The sequence below is a fragment of the Nomia melanderi genome, chromosome 1, assembly GCF_051020985.1.
Source record: "Nomia melanderi isolate GNS246 chromosome 1, iyNomMela1, whole genome shotgun sequence".
NCBI classification, from domain to species: domain Eukaryota; kingdom Metazoa; phylum Arthropoda; class Insecta; order Hymenoptera; family Halictidae; genus Nomia; species Nomia melanderi.
Window position 1 is genome coordinate 4,434,028 of NC_134999.1, and position 21,572 is coordinate 4,455,599.

The 21,572-nt window shown below is 30.9% G+C and overlaps 1 protein-coding gene across 2 annotated transcripts in view; it reads right to left on the reverse strand.

Moving 5' to 3' along the window:
* The window catches only part of LOC116432487 (neurotrimin), a 281,335-nt gene that overhangs the window by 9,131 nt on the left and 250,632 nt on the right, over positions 1-21,572 (reverse strand). For both annotated transcript variants that reach the window (XM_031989532.2, XM_076364515.1), the window contains 3 exons: positions 10,301-10,450; positions 2,009-2,074; positions 1,682-1,783 (listed from right to left, as the gene is read on the reverse strand). In XM_031989532.2, coding sequence (XP_031845392.1) covers positions 1,682-1,783; positions 2,009-2,074; positions 10,301-10,450 — 318 coding nt within the window. The remainder of the gene's footprint in view (positions 1-1,681; positions 1,784-2,008; positions 2,075-10,300; positions 10,451-21,572) is intronic.

Here is a 21,572-nt window from a genome sequence, read left to right on the forward strand (position 1 = left end):
GATTTGCTTTTGAAACTTTTAATACAGACATAGAGAAAAAGGAAAGATCTCCGTTTGTCCGACGAGTGGATAATATAAAACAACACTTTTATGAGATTTAGCGATGCTTTGCTTTTATATTACCCAAAGGAAAACGTGTTTTATGCATTTTTGTTTCACACGTTCACTGCCACGAGAATTTTTAGTGTTTTATATAATGCTACTTGTTCTTTAATGATAAAGGCAAATGTTATTAGAATTAATTATTAGTGATTTTGTTACCACAGTTCTTATGTTACGCTGTTATCAAGTTACCTACGTTATTAACCCTTTACGACACGTAACTCCTGAATTATGAAAATCTCTTCGAAAATGTTTAAGGAAGGTTTAAAATATTGTAATAAAATATAAGGAATATGTACTTTTTATTTCTTTCATTAAATTTTTTGTATTGAATTTTATGTTTTTTTATTGTAATTACTTTCAAATAATTTAGAAACTGTAGTAATGACCACCATGACAGTCAACGTATTGTAACTCCAAGTTGTAACGATATATTAAAAATTTAGTTACTTTGAAGTGAATGAAGAAACAGTTTTTACTTATTGAAAGGATTTTGCTTTTATCAGTTATATTACGATTCCATTAACCCCTTGCCTTATAATATCGTGTCGGTTTCGTGGTGAAGATTTCAAATAGAATCTAACAAACTGTTACTCGATTCTCCTGAATTCTAATTAAACATTATTCCTGTATTATTAATTATTATACCTTAGAATAAACATGAATACAGAATATACCTACAATTTCTCTCTTTTTCCAAGAAATATTCAGTGAGAAAGTAATTGTATCTATCACAGTTGTGAAAGAAACCATAGGGCAGGGGTTAACAGCGAAACGTGTATTTTCCAGAAATATAATAATAGTATGTCAATATGCTTGATACGTGTAATTCTGTTAAATGTCCTCCCAAGGGAAAGCTGCCATTTTCTGTGCATATAATATTTACCCTCGGTAAAACTAGCATATTGTTCTACATGCGAAACGGGAAGCGAGAAGCAATTAATACGTGCACAGGTTTCGATGCAATGTTCGGTGGTTCTCGACTCGCGAAACAATACTGTGATAAACCGCGACCCCTACGAGGCCCCTCAGCGATCGGCACGGATCGTTACTTTCCATCTCCAGGAAATATATCGACCAATCAGCACGCACAATTTTCCCTTGCCTATTGTCGATACCGTGTCACGAATATTGTCGAAATTTACACAATCAAGCTAATGCCTGATATCCGTTACATTTGACTCACCACAATTTCTAATAAATTCTCTTGTGTAATTTCAATGACGTTTTCAGTAAAATAAAAAATAAAATAAGAAAAGAGTTAATAAGAAGGTAAGTAAAAAGTTTGTCTGTTTTTAATTTTTGATTTCATTATTTCACTTTCTTTCTTATTTTTGTTCAAAAATTTTGAGGTTATGTGTATATTAATAATAATCGATTAATGATATAATAGTGTCATTTATTCAATTATAAGAAGTTTCTATAGTTTTATAGACGTTTTTAAATTTAAATCTCTTTCAGGTAATTTTTTTCGTAAGAATACTGCAGCAGGTTATTGTAGATAAATGAGTCTTAAGTGGATTTAACTGTTATTGTTTTGATATTGGTATTTAAAATTAAGCTTTTGAGAATTACTTACCATCGCTTCTAACAACATTGGGTAACGATGAAACTGTTATTTGAATGGAACTCGGTTCAGCACTGGGCAATGGTCTCTGCCGCGAGTTTTGAATGTTTTCAACTAAAAATAAGCAAACAATTTTAACAAGTGTACAATTAAATCTACTGTTATAATCGTCAAGGGAAATATTTACATAAAAATAGAAAATACTATTAATCTACAAGTATTAACAGTAAGAAATATTATGCTTGTGGAAACACTTTTTGTACATAAATCTTGTGTATAAACAATAAACCTATATTGTATGTAAGAATTTAGTTTAATTAATGTTTTTTAGAAATTTACCTTCTTCAATTGTAGGTTGTGGAGTAGTCGTCGTCGTTCTCACTTGCGTTGTTGGTGTTGGAATTTCTATAAAAATATTACTTTTAGTAAAACTCTAAATTAATAATCCAGTTTCTAAATAATATAAATTACAAATCATGATTATATAAAGTGTACCGAATGTAAATATAGTCGACAAGTGTTTCTTAAAAAGTTAATAAAGAATTAAAACTAACTTAAGTATTTTTTTAATAAGGAAATTAATCAAAAATATCTGAGTACTGTTTATAATTAAAGAATTTTGTTCCCCACTAATATTTGTATTTTCACAACGTTTAAGAATAAAAAAATGCAATGATGAAACTAGTATTTACAAAGCTGCCTTCCGATGAAAATTTATTTTTCATATATTGTTCGCACAAACGTTAACGATGGTTTCATAAATCAAGACTGGTTTTGATATTTTAGTACGAAACGCATACAAGCCGTATTCGATTTATTTTTATTTATAAATTGCGGGCAACACCCAGTGAATTTGCAATTATTCGAAGTAAATAAACACAATCATGCATTCGCACTTTTATGAAGTGCAAACACGTGAGAGATAATAACTTTGAAAATCACCTAAGCCAATAACCATTGAAGATCGAACGTACTATTTACTTTGACATATTGACCTACATTATAATCGAGTGAAAGGACTTTTGAAAATTAATTTGCTTAATGATGTTTATAAATGCACTGTCACATAAATTTCATATTATACTCAAACACTATTTCAATTATGCACGTGAACGAAGTCTCTTTGGTAACAGTGTGCAATATGAATTTTGAATTGCAATATCCACAGAGAGGAAAGGATCCTCCAATCTTGTAGAATGTCGCGTCCCAAACATGAATTCAGAAGCTGATTACCTCTATCAGTTTCAGTTTTTGGTAATATAATATATAACAAATATCGTATCGTACAAATATAACAGTGACGTGAGCTAACATAATTGTATACTTTTACTTAAGAGTTATATGATATAAAAAAACTTAACAAAATGTAACAAAGATCTAGAAAAAGTGATTGAAACAGTTAAAATATGCCAAGAGAAAATAAACGAAAACATTTTATAGTTATCGTGCAAATAATTTCTAGGTTTACATTTGAAATATGAAAATCTATTAGAATCTTGAACGAATGGTAGCATATATGGAAAAAATAAAGATTTGTTGCTCAATATAATCATAATTGTATACAATGTGTTACTGATGTAAGCAAACTATTACATTCCTATATTAATACTAGAACCACTGAATAATTGGAATAATTTATTTATAATTTTTCACAAACATTAGAGCAACGATCTTTCACAAGAGTGTCTTTATAATTGAAATGCGGGCAAAATAAAAATTGTGAAACGGGTTAATTTGACTCATCTGGTAGTTCTAGTATTAATGAATTTTCGTTCAATTTGAAACCCTGATTTTTCTCAAACAAAACAATATTTCAAATAAGAGTACTCGCTAAACAACTTGATGAATGTTAGCTTTCGGTACAAATGGCTGTGGTTTCAAAACACAAATCTCATAGCTGAGATTCAAGAAATTGTACTGTTTATCTCTGGGCAGTCTATATATGAAAACAGATACCGAGCGCAAATCTCTTTGACGTTCTTGTAATTATTAGAAACTTTGTTACTCAGTTCGTGAAATCCTCATTCCCATACAATTACCTACCTAGCCACCTCCCGCCTCTGATTTAGGGTGGGGTTTAAAATGTAAATGTGCATTAAATTGCGGCCACAACTGTACGACTATTTAAGTAGCACCGTGGTAATCCATCGAGCCACGGTAACTGATTAAAGCACAAAGTTACGGAGTTCAATCTGTGAGCACAGCAACGCGAAACCCACAATTACGCTCCGATAGATAGCTGTGACTTCTTTTTGTCAGGAAACAGAGGGACAGCCGCGGTTATCGGTGATTCATAGCTCACACCACTCTTCAGGAAATACGATTTTCAGGGAGGATAAAAAAAGCTCACTTTATCGAAACGATAAATTACTTTTTGATATCGTGCTTCGAATAATTGTCGAACCACTTAAAAGCTTACAACTGCACCTGACTTTCGATTTACACGGACTTTCTTTTCGCCAGTCCCTTTTTTTACGCGGTAAATTAGAACACCATTTACACGATAATTTTTACGCGCGATCTGAATTTCTTCGTTTAACCTTTTAGCTACGGAAGCATTAGCCTTAAAGCTACATACCTCTGTATTACCCAGAGATAAACGGTAGAATTTCTTGAATCGTAGCTGTGAGATCTGTGTGTTGAAAGCATAGTTAGTTGTATCGAGAGCTAGCATTCGTCAAGTAGTTTTGCGAGTACTCTTACTTGCAGTATCGATTTGTTTGGGAAAAATCAGAGTTTTAAATTGAGTGAAAATTAATTAACCTTTTAGCTACGGCGAGACTAGTCTCGAAGCTATGTCTATACCTTTGTACGGCAAGGTTTGGTACGGTCTGTGTATCATAAATGTGGCATTGCGATTTCAGACTGGTAGAATTTTCCACTGTGCAATTACGTTAGATTAGACTATAATGTGCACAGCTATCGATGACAGAGAAAAAGTTGAGCCGCTATAATGGCATACCATTCAAAAAGATGATATAGTGGCGCATAGTAGCTAAAAAATTAAAGTGAATCTAACAAGGATAAAATATTACTGAATTCTTTGGAATTTGGATTAAATATTACTCTTCTGCTATCAATAATTATACTTTAGAGCAAGCATAGACGTAGAAAATATCTAAAATTTTTCTGTTTTCTTTTTTAATAAATTAACACCAAAGTAGTCGTATGGATCATACGTCAGAAATAAATTATAGACTAAGAGATTAATTTACGCGATCTGAATTTAGTAACAGCGAATAAAATGTTTTTGACAGTGAATAACTTGGTTTTTCTGAAATGTCATTATTATTTCTTTAGTTTATCTATGTGAAATAAATATGTATTTTTAAAACTTATGCCAGCTTTTCTGTTCAATATTCTTTTGTTGTTGTACCGACAGACTCTACTTACGCGATTTTTATTCACGTAAAACGAATCCACGTGGATTATCGTGTAAATCGAGGTGTATGTTAATAATTTCCCAAAGTCCATAGTTGAGTACTGCAAGAGTCAGTTAATAAAATGTATATGAATATAAAAAATATGTAATGGAGTTATGCTGTCAATACTTGGTTACAGATTTTGAAGTAACGTAGGATTAAGTGAACAGTAGTCTTCTGAAAATGTGTAATAATGTAAATAGGATTATGTTACCAGCACTCTTCTAAAAGAATTAAAAGTAACGTAATGCTACTTTACTGGTACTCAGCTATAGAATTTAAAAGGACGTAGGATTATGTTACCGGTATACAATATGTTCAAATGTATAGGGTAATTCTGGGTGACATGGTTCAATCTCATTTAAATTGTCAAATATCCATATTTTCAATTGTTTTTAGTGGCATACTGAATTTTGCACAGAAGCCTACTTAGCTATTGTTTTGTCAAGTAATAATTCTTTAAAAAAAGGGGGTTGTCTGTTTTCGACTTACCCTAAGTAAAACTTTCATTATATTTTAGATTGGATCATTTGAATCCATTAGACACTACCATATAAGGCACTATATTATCAAGTTAAAATGCTACAAGTTGTTTTCTCTCTTTCAATTTGTGATAATTCATTTAATTCTAAATAACACAGAGTTGTAATTATTAAGATATTGTAGATTGATATTAATAAAGTTTTATTATTTTTATTCTTATCCTGAGCTCAAATTCCTTTCTAAAAGATAAAACATTTAAGTCCACCCATTTATACAAAATATGAAGTGAATACAACAACATCGAATTTAAGTTAAAAAGTAAATAAAGAGATAGGAAAAAGTAGAAAATGGTATTTAAAAATGGTGTTCTGTAAGAAACATACAAACAATTCCTTAAAAATAACATCCAAGACAGAATATTTCCTTTGATAAAGAAATTCTGGATCATCACTATCCAATTTTCAAATGCAATGTTAACTTGAAATATAATTGCACAATACTGTTTTACCTAGCTAAAGTGAATAGAAGGTTTGACTTATAAATAGGTATATAAAATTGAGCCTTGTGCATTTTCTCCTTCTTTAAAAAATATTTTCGAACGATACTGCTTTAATTTAGTAATTGTTAAGTACAAATCGAATGTTCCCGAAAAATTAATTAAACCGTATCTTAAAAACTTAAAATTACAATAGAAATCTATTTCTTATTTAATCTGAATTTTGAGACAAGCATTTTAGTATAACTGCAACGTATGCTGCAGGCACCAGGTGGTCTCGCGTCAACTCTTTTATTAAAAGCACGCTGTGATGCAGTTCAATTTTCGTTCCTTTTATCGAAGGAATGCTGTCGATTCCAATGATCGTTTTGTACGTATGCGACATCATCCTTTGTTTCAGTTATCTCCTTGTTCACCCCTTGCATATGCAGTTCACAAGATCCTTCACAAAGGAAGTGGCAATATTTCGTAACTTAAGTACACCCTTTTGGTTTGTTTATTTTCGTCTTTAACGCTAGAATTACTGAGTATTTAACACGATTAATATGTAATTCCTATGAAAGGTATAAGAATATGTTTTTTTTTTATTTTCGCTGATGTTCATTGCATTAGGTAAGTGAATCTATTAATTTTCAAAATAATTTCAAATATTTAAGGTATTTATAAGATCAGTAATTGAAAAATATGACAATTAAAACCAGTTATTTTAACTGATACGTAATTCTAGGGTTAAAACTTTTAACACCTTGATTTTTATCTAAAATTGACTGTTGTGTTCTGTTAATGCAATTTGTTACGTATTTAGAAATACTTAGAAAGAATTTATTACAATTATTACTAGTTAAACTTTTCTATTATACATAGTGTTTAGTAACTGGTGGTACAACCAAAAAAATAGTGATTTTATATGAAAAAGCAGAAAATTGATTTTGTATAGTTGTATCTCGCAGCAGGTCATTGTTGTGATTAAAGTTTATGTTGATAAAAACTTCCAACGTCATGAAAATTTTTATCTTACTTATTATCCTTGTCGTGCTAGAAGGCGATCTCTCCAAATTTGTAATAGGAGATTTGGTTCGAGCGCCTGGCGCGACACGGGACTGTTTTCTTTGAGAAGTGCTTAAAGCACGTGGCCCAATGGTGGATCATAAATTAAGTGTCCCATCGCTGGCTGCACTCAGTCACAGCCGAACCATCGCGTAGAATAGATCTTGTATTTTAAACCGTGTCTCAATAAACGTACTCTTTATTTTCCGTAGTAATCTTACTGTTTCTGCCCACTGCACCTCTGATACAAACCTCAAAATTACTACAATCCTATTATTAGTAGTTGAGAACGTAAATCATCTGCTCTGGTTATAAAGCATCAAAGAGTAATGAAATGACAGAGCGTTATAGGTGCGTTTGAAATTTATGTCTAAAGAGTGGAGTTGTCGTTTTTATTACGATTCGTGACAGCTTATTTAACAATATGCATTGTGTTTATAAAATTCAGTGTGCGCCAAATTGACATGTTCCGTAAACCTAGTGCTAAATGCTGGATAAGAAATGTTTAATATTGTACTTTTTGTTTTATCGTTACGTCATATGAATTTGATATTACAAGACATTAATGTGATATGTGACATATTAATTTACTATTAAAAAAAATATGTCGTATTTATAAAAATTGTTTTCAGAAAAATACGTTTAACATTCGCAGAATATAATGATTCAATTTGAAAACATTTTTTGAAAAATCTAGAATATCGAGTAAAAATTTTTTGTGTCGAATTGTCAGATATGTTTTTAGTTGAAATGTATGTTAATAATATAAATATGATGAGTATTTTTTTATGCTACGTACATGTTATAATATGTTATTATGTCAAAACGTATTTTTCCATGTTTATTACAAAATGTGAACAAAGAATGGATTTAATAGTTTTCTTATTACCAGAAATATTTTCATTATATTTTCATCATAACTTTCAATAAATAAATATTTTCCTACGATTTTCATTACAAACAATATCTCTAAATTATTATCGATAACCAATGGTTTATGTATGGCGTGTGTGTATGGCAGAACGTTATTGGTAAAGGTTATAAACTCTTTGACGTAATAAGTGCAGCAACGGAACTGTCAATAACAGGTAGACATCGCAGCATTATTATTTACTGTCAAGACGAGCTTAGTTAAGGAAAAAATGCCAGAGAATGTAGATTTTCGTGGACGGTAGTTGAAAATAGAATAAAGAGATTTAATGGAACGCCTAGAAAAATATAGGAAAACGATGAAAAGTTTTCAAGACTACAATCATTGGGTTATCGGGTGATCCACAGCAGACTGCTGGAATGTCGGTTAACGCTTCAATAGTTCGTGAACTCTTTTACGATCTAGAACTGCTCTTAAAAGATCATTGTTTGGAAAACAAAAAACCGGAAAAAACGACAAAATGCTTGAAAATGTATTCAGTAACTTATGGAGCTTCGTAATTTATATTGCATTTATAATGTGCAAATATTTCTAAAACGTTAGAAAATACGAACCTTAACCCCTTGGCTTACAATAACGTGTGATAAACGTGGTAAACATTTTAAACAGAATTTAACAAACATAAATATTACTCGATTCCTTTGAATTCAAATTAAATATATTCTTGTATTATCAATTATTATATTGTAAGACAGATGTAGACGTAGAATGTGCATAGAATTCTTCTCTTTTTTCAATAAACTATTACTGACAAATTGTGTCGGTCAGAGTTGAAAAATAGATCATAGGGCAAGGGGTTAATGAAAGGACCAATAATATTTGATTTTAGTTTCAATTCATTGCAATAATTCACGTAGGAGTACAGAAAGTAGGATATTCTGTAATTTTACAATTTGTTACTTTAAATTTATTTATAAGAACGTGTAATTGTATGAAGTTCGGTAGTTTGCTAATTAACAAGTGTAAGATTGAAAAATTGGTTTTGCAGATGAACGAATTATAGTTCAGCATTTTTGGAAACAGAAGGTGTTAGTATTTATCGAGACGTGAACGAAAAGCGTACAAGGAAATATATCCGAAGCCAGTATTAAAATGTAGTGCACGGTCGATAATGATTTGGGGTGTATTTCTGCTTATGCAGTGGGAGATTTGATTCGCATTGGTGGAGAATTGACAGTCGCGTAATAACAGAATATTCTGCAGCTGCATGCAGTGCCGTCTGCGCAGGGCTAATTGATAACAAATTTGTCTACTAGTGTAGCTATGATACCAAATACACTGGTGGAATTACAAACAGTTGCTTGAAATATTTAGAAGACAATAAAATATTGAAGGATATGAATCTGTTATTTCAGTCCTGCCATTTAAATATTATTACACATGTTTAAATATATTTTGATAAAAATCGCAGAAATATTGAGTTAAAAAATATGAAAAAATTATTTTAGATATTTCAAACGGAATGAAAAAATATTCAAAATGGAATTTTCAAAAGAATACAAGAGAACTGTATAGGAAAATTGGTGGTGCTTTAAAGCAAAATAAGATCATATAGAACATTTAATATCTTTGCCAGGTCATACAATTTTCATATAATTTGTAACTGTACAATGTACAATATTATTGGCAAGATTATTTATGTTAAACTTAAATGTTCGTATTTTCATTAGTGAGAGAAATGTAGAATTTTAATATATAGATGTTCTATACACCACTATTTTTAATAGTTCAAGGTACACCTAATAAAATATAAAAAAACAAAAATGGCAAAATTCATTATTTCTTAAGTGAAAGATTTTAAAGAAAGAGTAGTTCAGTAATTATACAATCAATGAAGTCGTAAAGAATATTGAAAAATCTAATATTTATTTAGAGATTTATAATTCAACCATTAGAAAATATTCTTGCGCATTTTCAAAAATGTCAAAAGCAAACTTTTCATGCAGTCAAAAGTTAAAGCGGATTAAATAACTTACCGAAAATCTACTTAAGGATTCTATAATCCATGCCAAATTGAATATTGCTTGATTCGAAGATGAGGAATCGATATTAAGTATAACAATGTCTAATATTAACGATTCGGTTCAATGAAACTATTTTTATAAGTTCAATAAATTATTACTCTAATGTTTTCCTGGTATCCTTTAATGGAATAATTTCAATATTCAATATGGTAGTAAATTAATAGTATTACAATATGCTAATAATTACTAAAAATTGAAAATTATTATTACAAAAATAAACATACTTACGATAAAGCCTAATGCTACCATCCGTTTCTCCGAGGGAGTTTTTTGATATGCATTTGTACGTTCCGTAATCCGACACTGCTACTCTGAGAATTGTAAGATTCATGTGTACCTTGTACGTGTTGTCAGAGACCGACTGTATGTACTTGTCACCTAGAAAATGAAAGACACAGATTAGTTTACGACGAACAGGCGTTACTTCCCTCTTAATAAAATCATATTACATAACTTTATCAAAGTCTAAATTAGACACAATCAAATTATGATAAATCAAAGTACAATTTCTAAACGATAAAAATGATCAATTATTTTATATTCTTACCAATCACTTTTCCTAAAAGTTATTGGACTTATGTTATGTCAAAATAACTGTGATCTTAAAGCAGTAGAAATTATTAATTATTTTACGTTGTTATGAAATATTTATACTGCAATAAAAAAATATTAAGATAATGTTTAACTTCAAATTGAGAATGCATTTCAATTTGTTACAAATCGATGGTCCGGATTTAACTGGATGTAAGACTATTTCGAAATGCATTTGTCAATATCATTTCATTTTGATTCGATCAAACTCTGAGTTTCACCTTGCGCTCGATCAACCATAAAAACAGGCATTAAGGTCCCCTGCATGAATTCATATCCATCAGAGGATTTATTGGATCTTTTCTCTGTCAGATCGGTGAAACTTGCTAATTCTACATCGCTTATTCTGTTATATATTTATTACTGATTCTTTCAACAAAACTACATGTATTTGTTCCATGGATTATTTAAATAAAAATGGAAATATATATTATACTGTCTTATATTACGAATTATGGGTAAAAAATAAAAAATTGTAATAAAAGAAATAATTACAAGATTTAAAATATTTATTACATTATATCAACTATTTACATTACATTATATATATATTTTTATGTATGTTATATTGTATTAATAACAGTAGTAAGGAATTAAAAAAGAAATAGTATCGGAAATGACAATTATAGAGTTTAAAATATTTATCATATGATAATGGGATTTTATTCACTGAAAAAATTTCCTTTGTGGAATTAGCGGGTTGAACGAAACATTCCTATCAATCTTTATATTAATTGGACAACAAATACGCCAATTTGTCCAGAATAACAACTCTTAGTTTTAATTAAACGTAACTTTCAATTACCGTTGTTTCCTCTTTAGGTACTACATATTCATGCTCTCATTCCAAAATATTCAACGACGACGACGAGGGAACTTTACACCGCACTACCGAAGTGAAAGAAAAGGAGCCATAACACCATTATGGGAGTTAATCACGCTATATGCTCGTTATTATACTACGAGAAGTGGTAACGATTTCAGAATATTATATGGAATTATGCAACTAATCCAACATAATTAGCTTATAATTAACTTCAGTTATTGCGAGATGAAAGCAATTACATTTAAGGACTATAATAAGAATATAAGAATATAAGTTTAATTTTTGCTTAGACATAGAATATAGTAATCGTAGTGTTTTGTAGTATTTAATAATATCAAATTGTTGAAGTAAGTAGTACTCGATTCTTTTTCGATAATAAGGTGATAAATTTATATAATGATGTAGTACATGTGTATCGAAATATAAACATATTTTAATTATTGATTGCTTTCAATTGTTTTTAATTATTCCTATTTTAAAAATGAATTATGAAAAGTTACATGTGTACTTTCCATTCACTATGTTTTTATTTTGAAAATCGGAGGAACATACTTTGAACAATAAAAAGGATTTGTTGTGTGCATGGTATTTTGTGAAATACATTTACGAATGGGTGGTTTAAAGAATTTTATAACAGAGATTTTTGTCTGTTTGATGGGAAATATTGATTCAAATTAATCTACGCTATAGAAGAATCAGAAATATTCAAATATTGAAAAGATGGAAATTTGAGTTCCTTATAGTTTAACTGAAAAATATATTTAATCAAATTTCCGCTCGTGATTGAAACATAGCAAACCACCCATCTTTTTTCTTTTATAACCATGTTACAGTAATGAAGAATCAATTCCTTTGATACAGTTTTTATTTACTAAAAAAACATTGAAACATTTCCCTTGTTTGCATTTATTACAGTTTACTTTGTATCTAACTGCAATTATTCAGCTTTAGCTAGGTACATGTGAATTTGTGTAGGTAGAATATGTTTCAATTAATAGATTAATGCTGTGTGTATAGAATAATTAGAAACTAGCAATTTATTACGAGCGTTTACCATTTAATGAAACCACTGAGGTCTTAGAATTTACAGAACTAATATCTATAAAGTTAATATTTTTAAATTTCCATATTACTTTTTAAGGCGATTCTAGTCGAAATCATAATCACGTTAGTATTGCATAAAATTATTATTGATTTATTAATTTCCAATTAAAAGTGAAATCACTAAGTGTGCAATATTTCTGAATACAGTTTTAGATAGAACAAAATTTTAAATTGCTATAATTTTCAACGATGATTAATATTATTAAAAAAATTAATTTCTAACATTAAAGATGCATTCGAGTATATGTAAAAAATTTTACATTTTTAAAACGTTTGCATATAAAATTCTCGTAGTTCTATCAAATACTTAATATCTTCAACTGGATCAGTTGAAGGCAAACATAGAGAAAACAGCGTGATCTATTGAACAGAAAAGAAGTAGGTAATAGTTTAACAAACTAATGCAAGATCACACATTTCTTTACATTTTTGAGATTACTATTCTTTTAAATTTTTGCAAAATTTGCTTAATAATATAAATTTTCTTAAATCAAAACATCGTTCAATACTGTTTAATAAAATTCCTTGCACTCAATAAAAAAAAATTGATTACACATAAAAAATAATATTACCAGTAACTCCTTAGCATAATTATATATTTCTGGTTAAATTTGATTCAATTTCTTTACAAGGAATTTTACCATTTTACCATTTCACAAACGAAGTGTCAAGAAATCAACTAAAAGTCAACAATAATATTAACATGCATGCAGCTACATCATATAACGGTGCATAGGAATCTCGGTTGTAACCTAAACTGCCCTTTATAATAGATTCTCGTGCATTTGTCCCTGACGTTCTACAGTCGTGGACACTTCACCTACTCGCGTGGCGCTGTTTCCGTCTCCCACGTTTTACAACGGAATTGGTTCAACTTTAAATTGTCCAGTCACGAAATATACACACTAACTTTCCGTGGGAATGAAAAATCTTCCGTCGTCGGTGGAAGAAAGAGTTTTCACGTTGCATTCTCTCCTTGACCAACGAACAGAAAATAGCGGGTCATAGCACGGAAATTTCATAATTAACAGTCCGCGGTTGCCGAGAAGCCAGAAGAGAGTGAAATTTATAAGTGTAATGATCCGAGGCGAGGCAGAAAAGTATTTTCACAGTTCGAGGGAAACTTTCTGAGAAATATATGACTGGGCGCGAGCGCGCGCGCGAGAGAGAGAGAGAGAGAGAGAGAGAGAGAGAGAGAGAGAGAGAGAGAGAGAGAGAGAGAGAAAGAGACGGAAACAGAAAAGTGGGAAAGAAGTAACAGTGAGAGTGTGGAATACATTTATGTAGTAGTTCTATCGACCGTTGAAAATGGTAGAAAAACTTTCACCAGCTTCGAGTTTCAAAAGCAGATGAAAAAGTTTAACGACGTTGAACCGCGTTGCCGAGCATTACCACGTTAGTCATTGAATAGATTTTCGGAAATAAAAGTCCAATCAATTTGGTAGTTACTGCCGCCGATATTTTTCTCCTTTCCTTTCGTTAGATACTTTCTATCTATTGTTTGTGACGTCGAAAATTAGCTGACACGTAATCGATGCTAAGCTATTTAGACATTTTATGGAACTTTGATTGTAACACTTGGACAATTGCATAAAAAATATAACTATAACCCTTTTAACCAAAATGACCCATTCCTGAATTCTTTTTCTTGCAATTATTAAAAAGATGACACATGTTGCTCTGAATAATTATTAAGGAATTTGATCCAGCAATATCCAAGTTTCATTTTATGAATTTAAAACACTGTTCAGAAGTAATAACGCTTCAATGAGGATATTCGAGATGGATTTATTTTACATAGGCCCGCTTTAAACTTTAAAATCTCTGCGAATCCTCGTGTATCTGAAAATTTCGGAATACGAGCGTTTTATAAGCGGTACTTAAATGTTGGAAATTACAATTATGTAACAAGTTTATGTAATGTATTCCGTACAATGGTTATTAACGAATTTTATTCATAATATTTTCAACTGTTTGGAAATAATATTTCATTTATGGTGACTAAAAATGTTTTCGAGAGGGTGTTCCATAAAACTGAAAGGAATTATATAATCGAAATCTACATTTCATAAATAATAATAAAATAATAGTTAATAATATTATTGTTACTATTAATTAATAATATTTTTTTATGGTTAAAATAAATTTTACAACCATGGAAATTTGAGTTTAAGGAAGAATTTCTTTAAAAAATTATTTAAAAATATGTACGTTAACATTCCGTTTAATAAGAAAAAACATTAAAAATTTTGACAATTTTAGGATATATTTAAAATCACAGCTTACTACAATTGAATAATGTCTGTATAAAAGAAATGGAAAAAGTTGTGGAACCAGGAAATGATAACATTTCTTAATGGAAACTAAAGGTATGTCTAAAATAATTATATAAATCACATCAGAAATTGTACGAACGTATGAAAAATAATTTGATAATAATAAAATGACAATAAAAGCTTTGACAAATCTGTGTGTGTTTTAGTTTAGGTATATTTTTATGGTGAAGCTAAAGAATCAGAAACTGCAGGATGTTTAAGTACTTGTACGTTCAACAATGGTTAGTGTTGTTGTCATAAGTTATGAACATGTTGCAAGTAATTGTAAACCCACCAGCAAAAATGTTTGCGGAGCGTTCCGACCATAAGCACATAGCCGCTTCCGAGTATCGTGCGTCAACATCGTTAAAGCAGGTCAAAAGTGCAAAAAAGGCAACAGTATGCAAGAGAACTTTCTCTAAGATATGAAAGGATTGATATACGATCCTGGATTACTTGGTCAGCGATAAATTAAAAGAATTTTAACATTTTCTTCATGTAAAACTTTAAACGCGACTTCCTCGAAATGGGATTTCTCAAGCTAGCGAAGCGAATGTCTTAAAAAGTTATTAATGAATTCAGTTACAATCTGTTTTAAACAATATAATTTAATATAATAAATTGTCCCCTAACAGTACTTAACCAGTACTTGACAACATTTTTACCAAAAATGTGAAAAGATACTTTATACAATTTTAAGTTAAAATTATTTTCCAAGTTTAACACGTTCCATGCCATGTGTACCATTTGTGGTATACGCCCAATTTTTCTGAGGAAATATTTTTTGTGAAGCATGAGGCAAAGGGTAGCGGTACAGGTTTCAAAGCAGCAAAAACATGAAGAAATAATATCAAAATGTATATAAAATTCACCAAAAACTTGAATATACTTTAATATTTCATTTAAAAAATCAGTGCACTCATAAGCAAGATATAACTGAATATTTCGGTGGCACGGAATGTGTTAATCATTTTTCCTTCATTTGTCTCTCCGACTTCTTCTACAATAATTACAAAATTATTTTTACCCTATATATTTCTCTCTACCCCGTCCCGAATCGTCCTCGACCAAAAATAACGTTACCCCTTTGTATTGGAAAGTATTTCACTGGAAATATTCAACATTTTCCAACGAGATATAGACGACATTGTTTCAAATTAATTTAAAGCTAATTTACAGATAAGTTAAGCAACGAAGCTATTTTATTTAAATATTTTGCATAGTAGTACCAAGTTTAATTTAAAATACTAAATATTCAACTTCATAGTTTTGCTCTATCAAATCAAGTGGTGACTGAGAGTCACCTCTCGAGTACAAAGGGTTAAAACATGAAATTCTCAATTGACATGGAAATTGAAAAGAAAGTAGGATCACAGAATGTCAGGTAATCTAGCGTGCCTCCATTTGGAAAAGATTCGACGGCTTAAAGTTTCGCCGACGAATTAATAACGCAGCGGACATCGTTTTCCGTGGGTGAACCGCGCGTTACGAGCGAAAAGAGCCACGCAAAGAGCAGAAGTCATGACAATCACGAGTCATTAAAGTTGTACACATGGTCCGGCGGACCCAGAAAACGTCTGGTTTGAAATGGTTGAGGAGGGTGCAAGTCGTTGTGATGCAGAGCGGACGGGTTAGGATAGTGCAACGCGGCAGAGGGGTGAAAGGACAGTAATGGCATGGGTAAGTAGCTTGAGGCACGCCACTCTCATACAGAGGTCGCTTAAATACTCGTTACTTTCCTTTTGTATTGTTCGCGCAATATTTGCGGCTATCCAATAAAAATCTAAGCCCGGAACGTTTCTTGGGTAAACGAGAGTGTGGTCGGGTGGTGAGAAATAGTGAGAAATAGCAAAGAATGAACACGTATAAAACGCACGAACTTCTCGTTTATTTTGCAGATTAAATGTTCGTTGAAAGGTGAATGAAGTAGAGAATGATAAACTGTTACATTGTTTTTACGAAATTGCACGAGAAATTTGATTCAACTCCTTGTAACGCTTTTTAACCCTCGGATAACCTTTCCAAAATAAATGTCCACCGCAGTGTGAGTTTACATTATTTTTATATCTTTCATTAGATGGAAGAGGATGTACGAAAGTGCAAAATTCATCCTGACTTTGGGACGGACTTTTTATTGTTGCATCGTGTTCTACTTATGCAGGAGGTAAATATGAATAGAATCATAGTTTGGGAATGAATAGTCTGCTTGAAAATTGCTGTTGGAGGTCCCACGGGAGAGTAAAGGACCGAGATATCGGGTCTTCTTTTCTGTCACACGAATATCGATTAATTCGAGTGCGAGTGTAATGATTGCGTTCTGTTTTGGTGCAAAACGAGAAAATGTAACGCAATTTGATATAGGTCGAAGTTCTATTCCGTTGAGTGCGGTAACCCATCGTATAATAATAATAGCAATACAGATAATAAATTAATATCTATTTAACTTAAAATCTGAATTGTTTTCAGATCTTCCATATGTAACATTAAATAATGTATAATAATATAAGTAATTAAAATATGTATGTATATGTATACAAGTGTAACATCACACAGTTGCTTCAAATTTCCACATCATTTTACTCGTAAAGTATTTAAAAATGGCAATTTAATTATTGACTTACGAAAACTAATGTTTGCTAGTTAACACACAAGTAATCTTACACGCAAAACAGGAAATTGTGCAACGGAGGTTTAAGTTTTTCTCCGATAAAAGAATCGTATAACCATTTTCCAGTACCTAATATTACCATGGATATTGAATGTCTTATTACGGTAAACGTCAATACATTCGTGCACCGTTGCATCGGAAACAGTGATATTTGATTTATGAATGTACTTCGAATATCATCTGGGCCACGTAAGTACTTACCTTTTCGTGTTGCTATCGTAGCACGACTAATACAAGCTTATATTATAATCCGACATTGTCAATCCTTTTTCTGTTTCCTGAGATTCACATTTGCATTGTCGATACAGAGTAACCTCTCTCATTCCTACCTTATTAAAACCAAAAACCAACCAATGTGCAATCGGTGCAACGCATTAAATATTTGCACCGGCAATAACCGGAAATTCAATCGTGAAAATTAGTTTGTTACACGTAAGTACTTTTATACGTACTACGTAGTCTTTTATACGATTAATGTGAGTGATCTTGTAACGCGATATTTCCTGGTTAATGATATTCCTATGATTACATTTTGCTGTATTACTTTCGTGGAAATTAAATCACGTTACATTAAGAATATAAGGAAAGAGGTAGACTGTTTGAAACTGTGTAACGTGAAGCGACGTAATAGCTTTTTTTAAATCCTGAATATGACAGTTTTATATGGGAGGAGTTTTACATAACTTATTTCGCATAAATCGTTGTTAAGTTAATTTATCGTATAAGCTGAATTTCAAATTTATAATTGCATCGACAGTTTTAATGGCAGCGACAATATAAATCCCGTAGCTGGATTTTCAGAGGTTTGCTTCTGAACAAATGGATGTAAATTTCATGATCGGCGATATACAATTTATTTCGAATGTTTGCATCGTTTCAAAGTTTCGACGTTTAACACTTCATTATTCATCACTTCCTTTCGTGTGTATTATTTCTTTTACCTGGCACATTGAAATGTAAATCGGAAAAACATTATTATTATTGTAATTACATTATTTTATTGAATGATCGGAAAGATCGTTTAGATTACGGTGGAATGTGTATTGTATTCCTTAAATTACTAATTCTTTTTTTACATGCAAATATACAGATTTTCATTTTTTTATGTCGTTCAAGAATCAATAGACTTTTTTTTGTCGATTTTTGTACATTGAGTATGTATTTAAAAATCGTTTTTTTTTGTTGTCCCTAATTTCCGGGAAATTCAATTCAAAAAATCAAATACTCTTTAGTTTTCGACAAACTTTATTTTAGAAGATCAAACTCTTAACTTCAAATATTATTCATGCGTTAATTGTAAAAGATAAACGAATGTTTCTCACAGAAAATGATTGTAGAAACTTTCGCGAACAAAACTGTATATATGTAAACAACCTGTACATAATGTTATATGTTTATTTAAGCGATTTATCTGGAAATCTAAGAGTTTTAGAGGAAAGCTAATTTCAACACGTGATAGAACAAATCTCTCTCATTGAGTTAGTTTGTTTTAAATTGTTTATACATATTGAAATGTTTATAGGAAAGTTTAATCTACTATATAATTTAATAACATAGGTATTTTATTTGAGAAAGTAAATAGAATTATTTTCTCCAACAAAGATTTTCATAACTTCTTTAGACCATCCAAATATACGTTTTCGAAGTTGAACATTTCTCCAAACTTCTCAATAACCAAGGGCAATGAGAAAATCTGCTTTATTCAGTGCACAAAAATTTACGTTAATTGCCCATTGGTTATTGGAATAGAAAGTTAGTTTTGGAAAGTGCAATTAATCAGTGTCTCTACAATTAGCAAAGTAACTTACATTGATTAAAATTACAGTCCTTACAATCGCAACAGTGAACATTATTAAAATTACTCTTGTACAACAGTTACGTATGTCAAATAGCAAAAGTTATTTTTACAAATGAAAGTTAATTTAATTTAGACAAATCGCTTCGATTTTTGTATTAATATCACCATTTACGAAAGAAATAACGGATATTAAGCCGTCGACAAATGAGCGGAGGAACCATCACAAATTGGTGTGAAATTGGATATTTCAAAAAAAATCGAAACGAATCTTTCACCAAATGTTACCGAATATTTCTCCGATATTGCATACATGCGTTTCCTGTTGGCATTAAAATGTAAATAACGCCTTTTTGTAATATTTCCCAGAAATATTTCAATGGAACGGTATCATTACCTGTTTCGGCCATTTAATTGGAATACGCTGTTTGTTTTTTTCGTTTGTTCGGACGGTCTGTTCTATACACAAGATTAAACAGTATTGTTTCTCTCCTTATGTGTACTTGGCAATAAATCGCAATTTAGTTATATTTGGTGTCGCGTGTCAACGGTGACCGATGCGACTCGAATGGAAAGTTCGCTATCAGCCATCGGTAACCGACGTGACATACAACCCGTTAACAAGATGTTATTACGATACCGCGGGAAGGTAAGGGTTTCCTAGTGTAAAATACGAGGTGACAGATTTAAAAATACCGTTGGATTAACCTTTCGACAACTTCTTAGCTGTCAATGTTTAAAAATGTTCAATTTCTTACTTGTCGACTTTTTCAAGTATTTTCTCAAACAAGCTACGTCGATCTTTTCATTAAATCTAATATCATACATTTAAAATGTTATTGAAATGATTTTAAATATTTTTAAAGTAATATTTTCAAAATATTAAAAATTAAAAATTGTACAACGAAATGACAATTTAATTTATTTATAAGAAACTGAAAAGTCAAACATGGTCGTTAAAGATCTGAATGAAGACTTAACCCTTCTACATTCTCCGAGTTTTTTATAACTTAATCATGTTTTCATTTTTTTAGCATTATTCCGTTCGTGTCTTGATCTTCTCTAATCTAGTCGTGATGTTATTAAGATTTTATTTAGAATACTTTGAAATAGAAAATGCTGTGCGAAAATTGTTACTAAACACGTTTTTATTTTCTTCAATGAATTTCAAATGTATAGATAAATTGAGGATAGCAGTGTTAAAAGAGATTATTTTCTAAATACATTATCTGCATTGATTTTAGCACTAGCACTACCGTACCAGTCAAAATGACTGGTTTTTGTTTTTATGTTTTGCAATTATTGATACTTTCAAAGTATCGAACATTCGAAATGATTTTGGAAATAAATAGTTTCACTTCAATACTATAATAAATGTCTGAAGAAACTGAAAATAATCTGTTATTATGATTTTTATAGCTCGATAGTTTCAGTGTTAAACAGAAAAACTTGAACTCTGTATCTGCTAGAATGTAATTCGAGACGTTTATTTCTGTTTGACACGAAAAATTGAAAAATAGTGCTCGAATGAACAATACCTTCATACATTGATTATAATTATCGAAACTCCACTTGAGCGTATTATACGGAGATTCGATCATTGTTACTTACACGGGCGGAACGTTAAATTATTCTGTAAATAATCCCCGTGCATGAAAAGTGTAGCACCAAAGTCTCATTCGCAGTAATTATGGCTCCATGCATTTTCGCGTATACGAATGCGACGTTGTTAGACCGTTCTGGTAATGTACAGTACATATGTGCCGTGTACAGTGCGTACACTCGTTAATAAAACAACGTTAACTACGCTATCCAGTACGGTTCAATCGCTCTTCAGTGAATTAGCAGTCCAGGAACACGTCCATTACAAACGCGCGGATGCGAAAGTACGCCTCTCATATCTGTGTGTGAATCTCGCAATGTAAATGAACGAACTTTTACTTGATTTTATCGAATTAACACCATCTGGACACGCATACCATGATCTGGATCGATGTAGGAGCCATTTTGCACGGGAAACGGGAGCATGCCCAACACTTGTCGTTAGACCGCAGATATTTATGCAAATTCTACATTTTTGGAATATCATTCAAAAAATTTGAATTTAGATCTAGATTCAGAACATCACTAGAATACCATTAGAATTTTATTTAGATGTTTAGGTTTAGAGTATCATTAGAATTACGATAGAAAATTGTTTA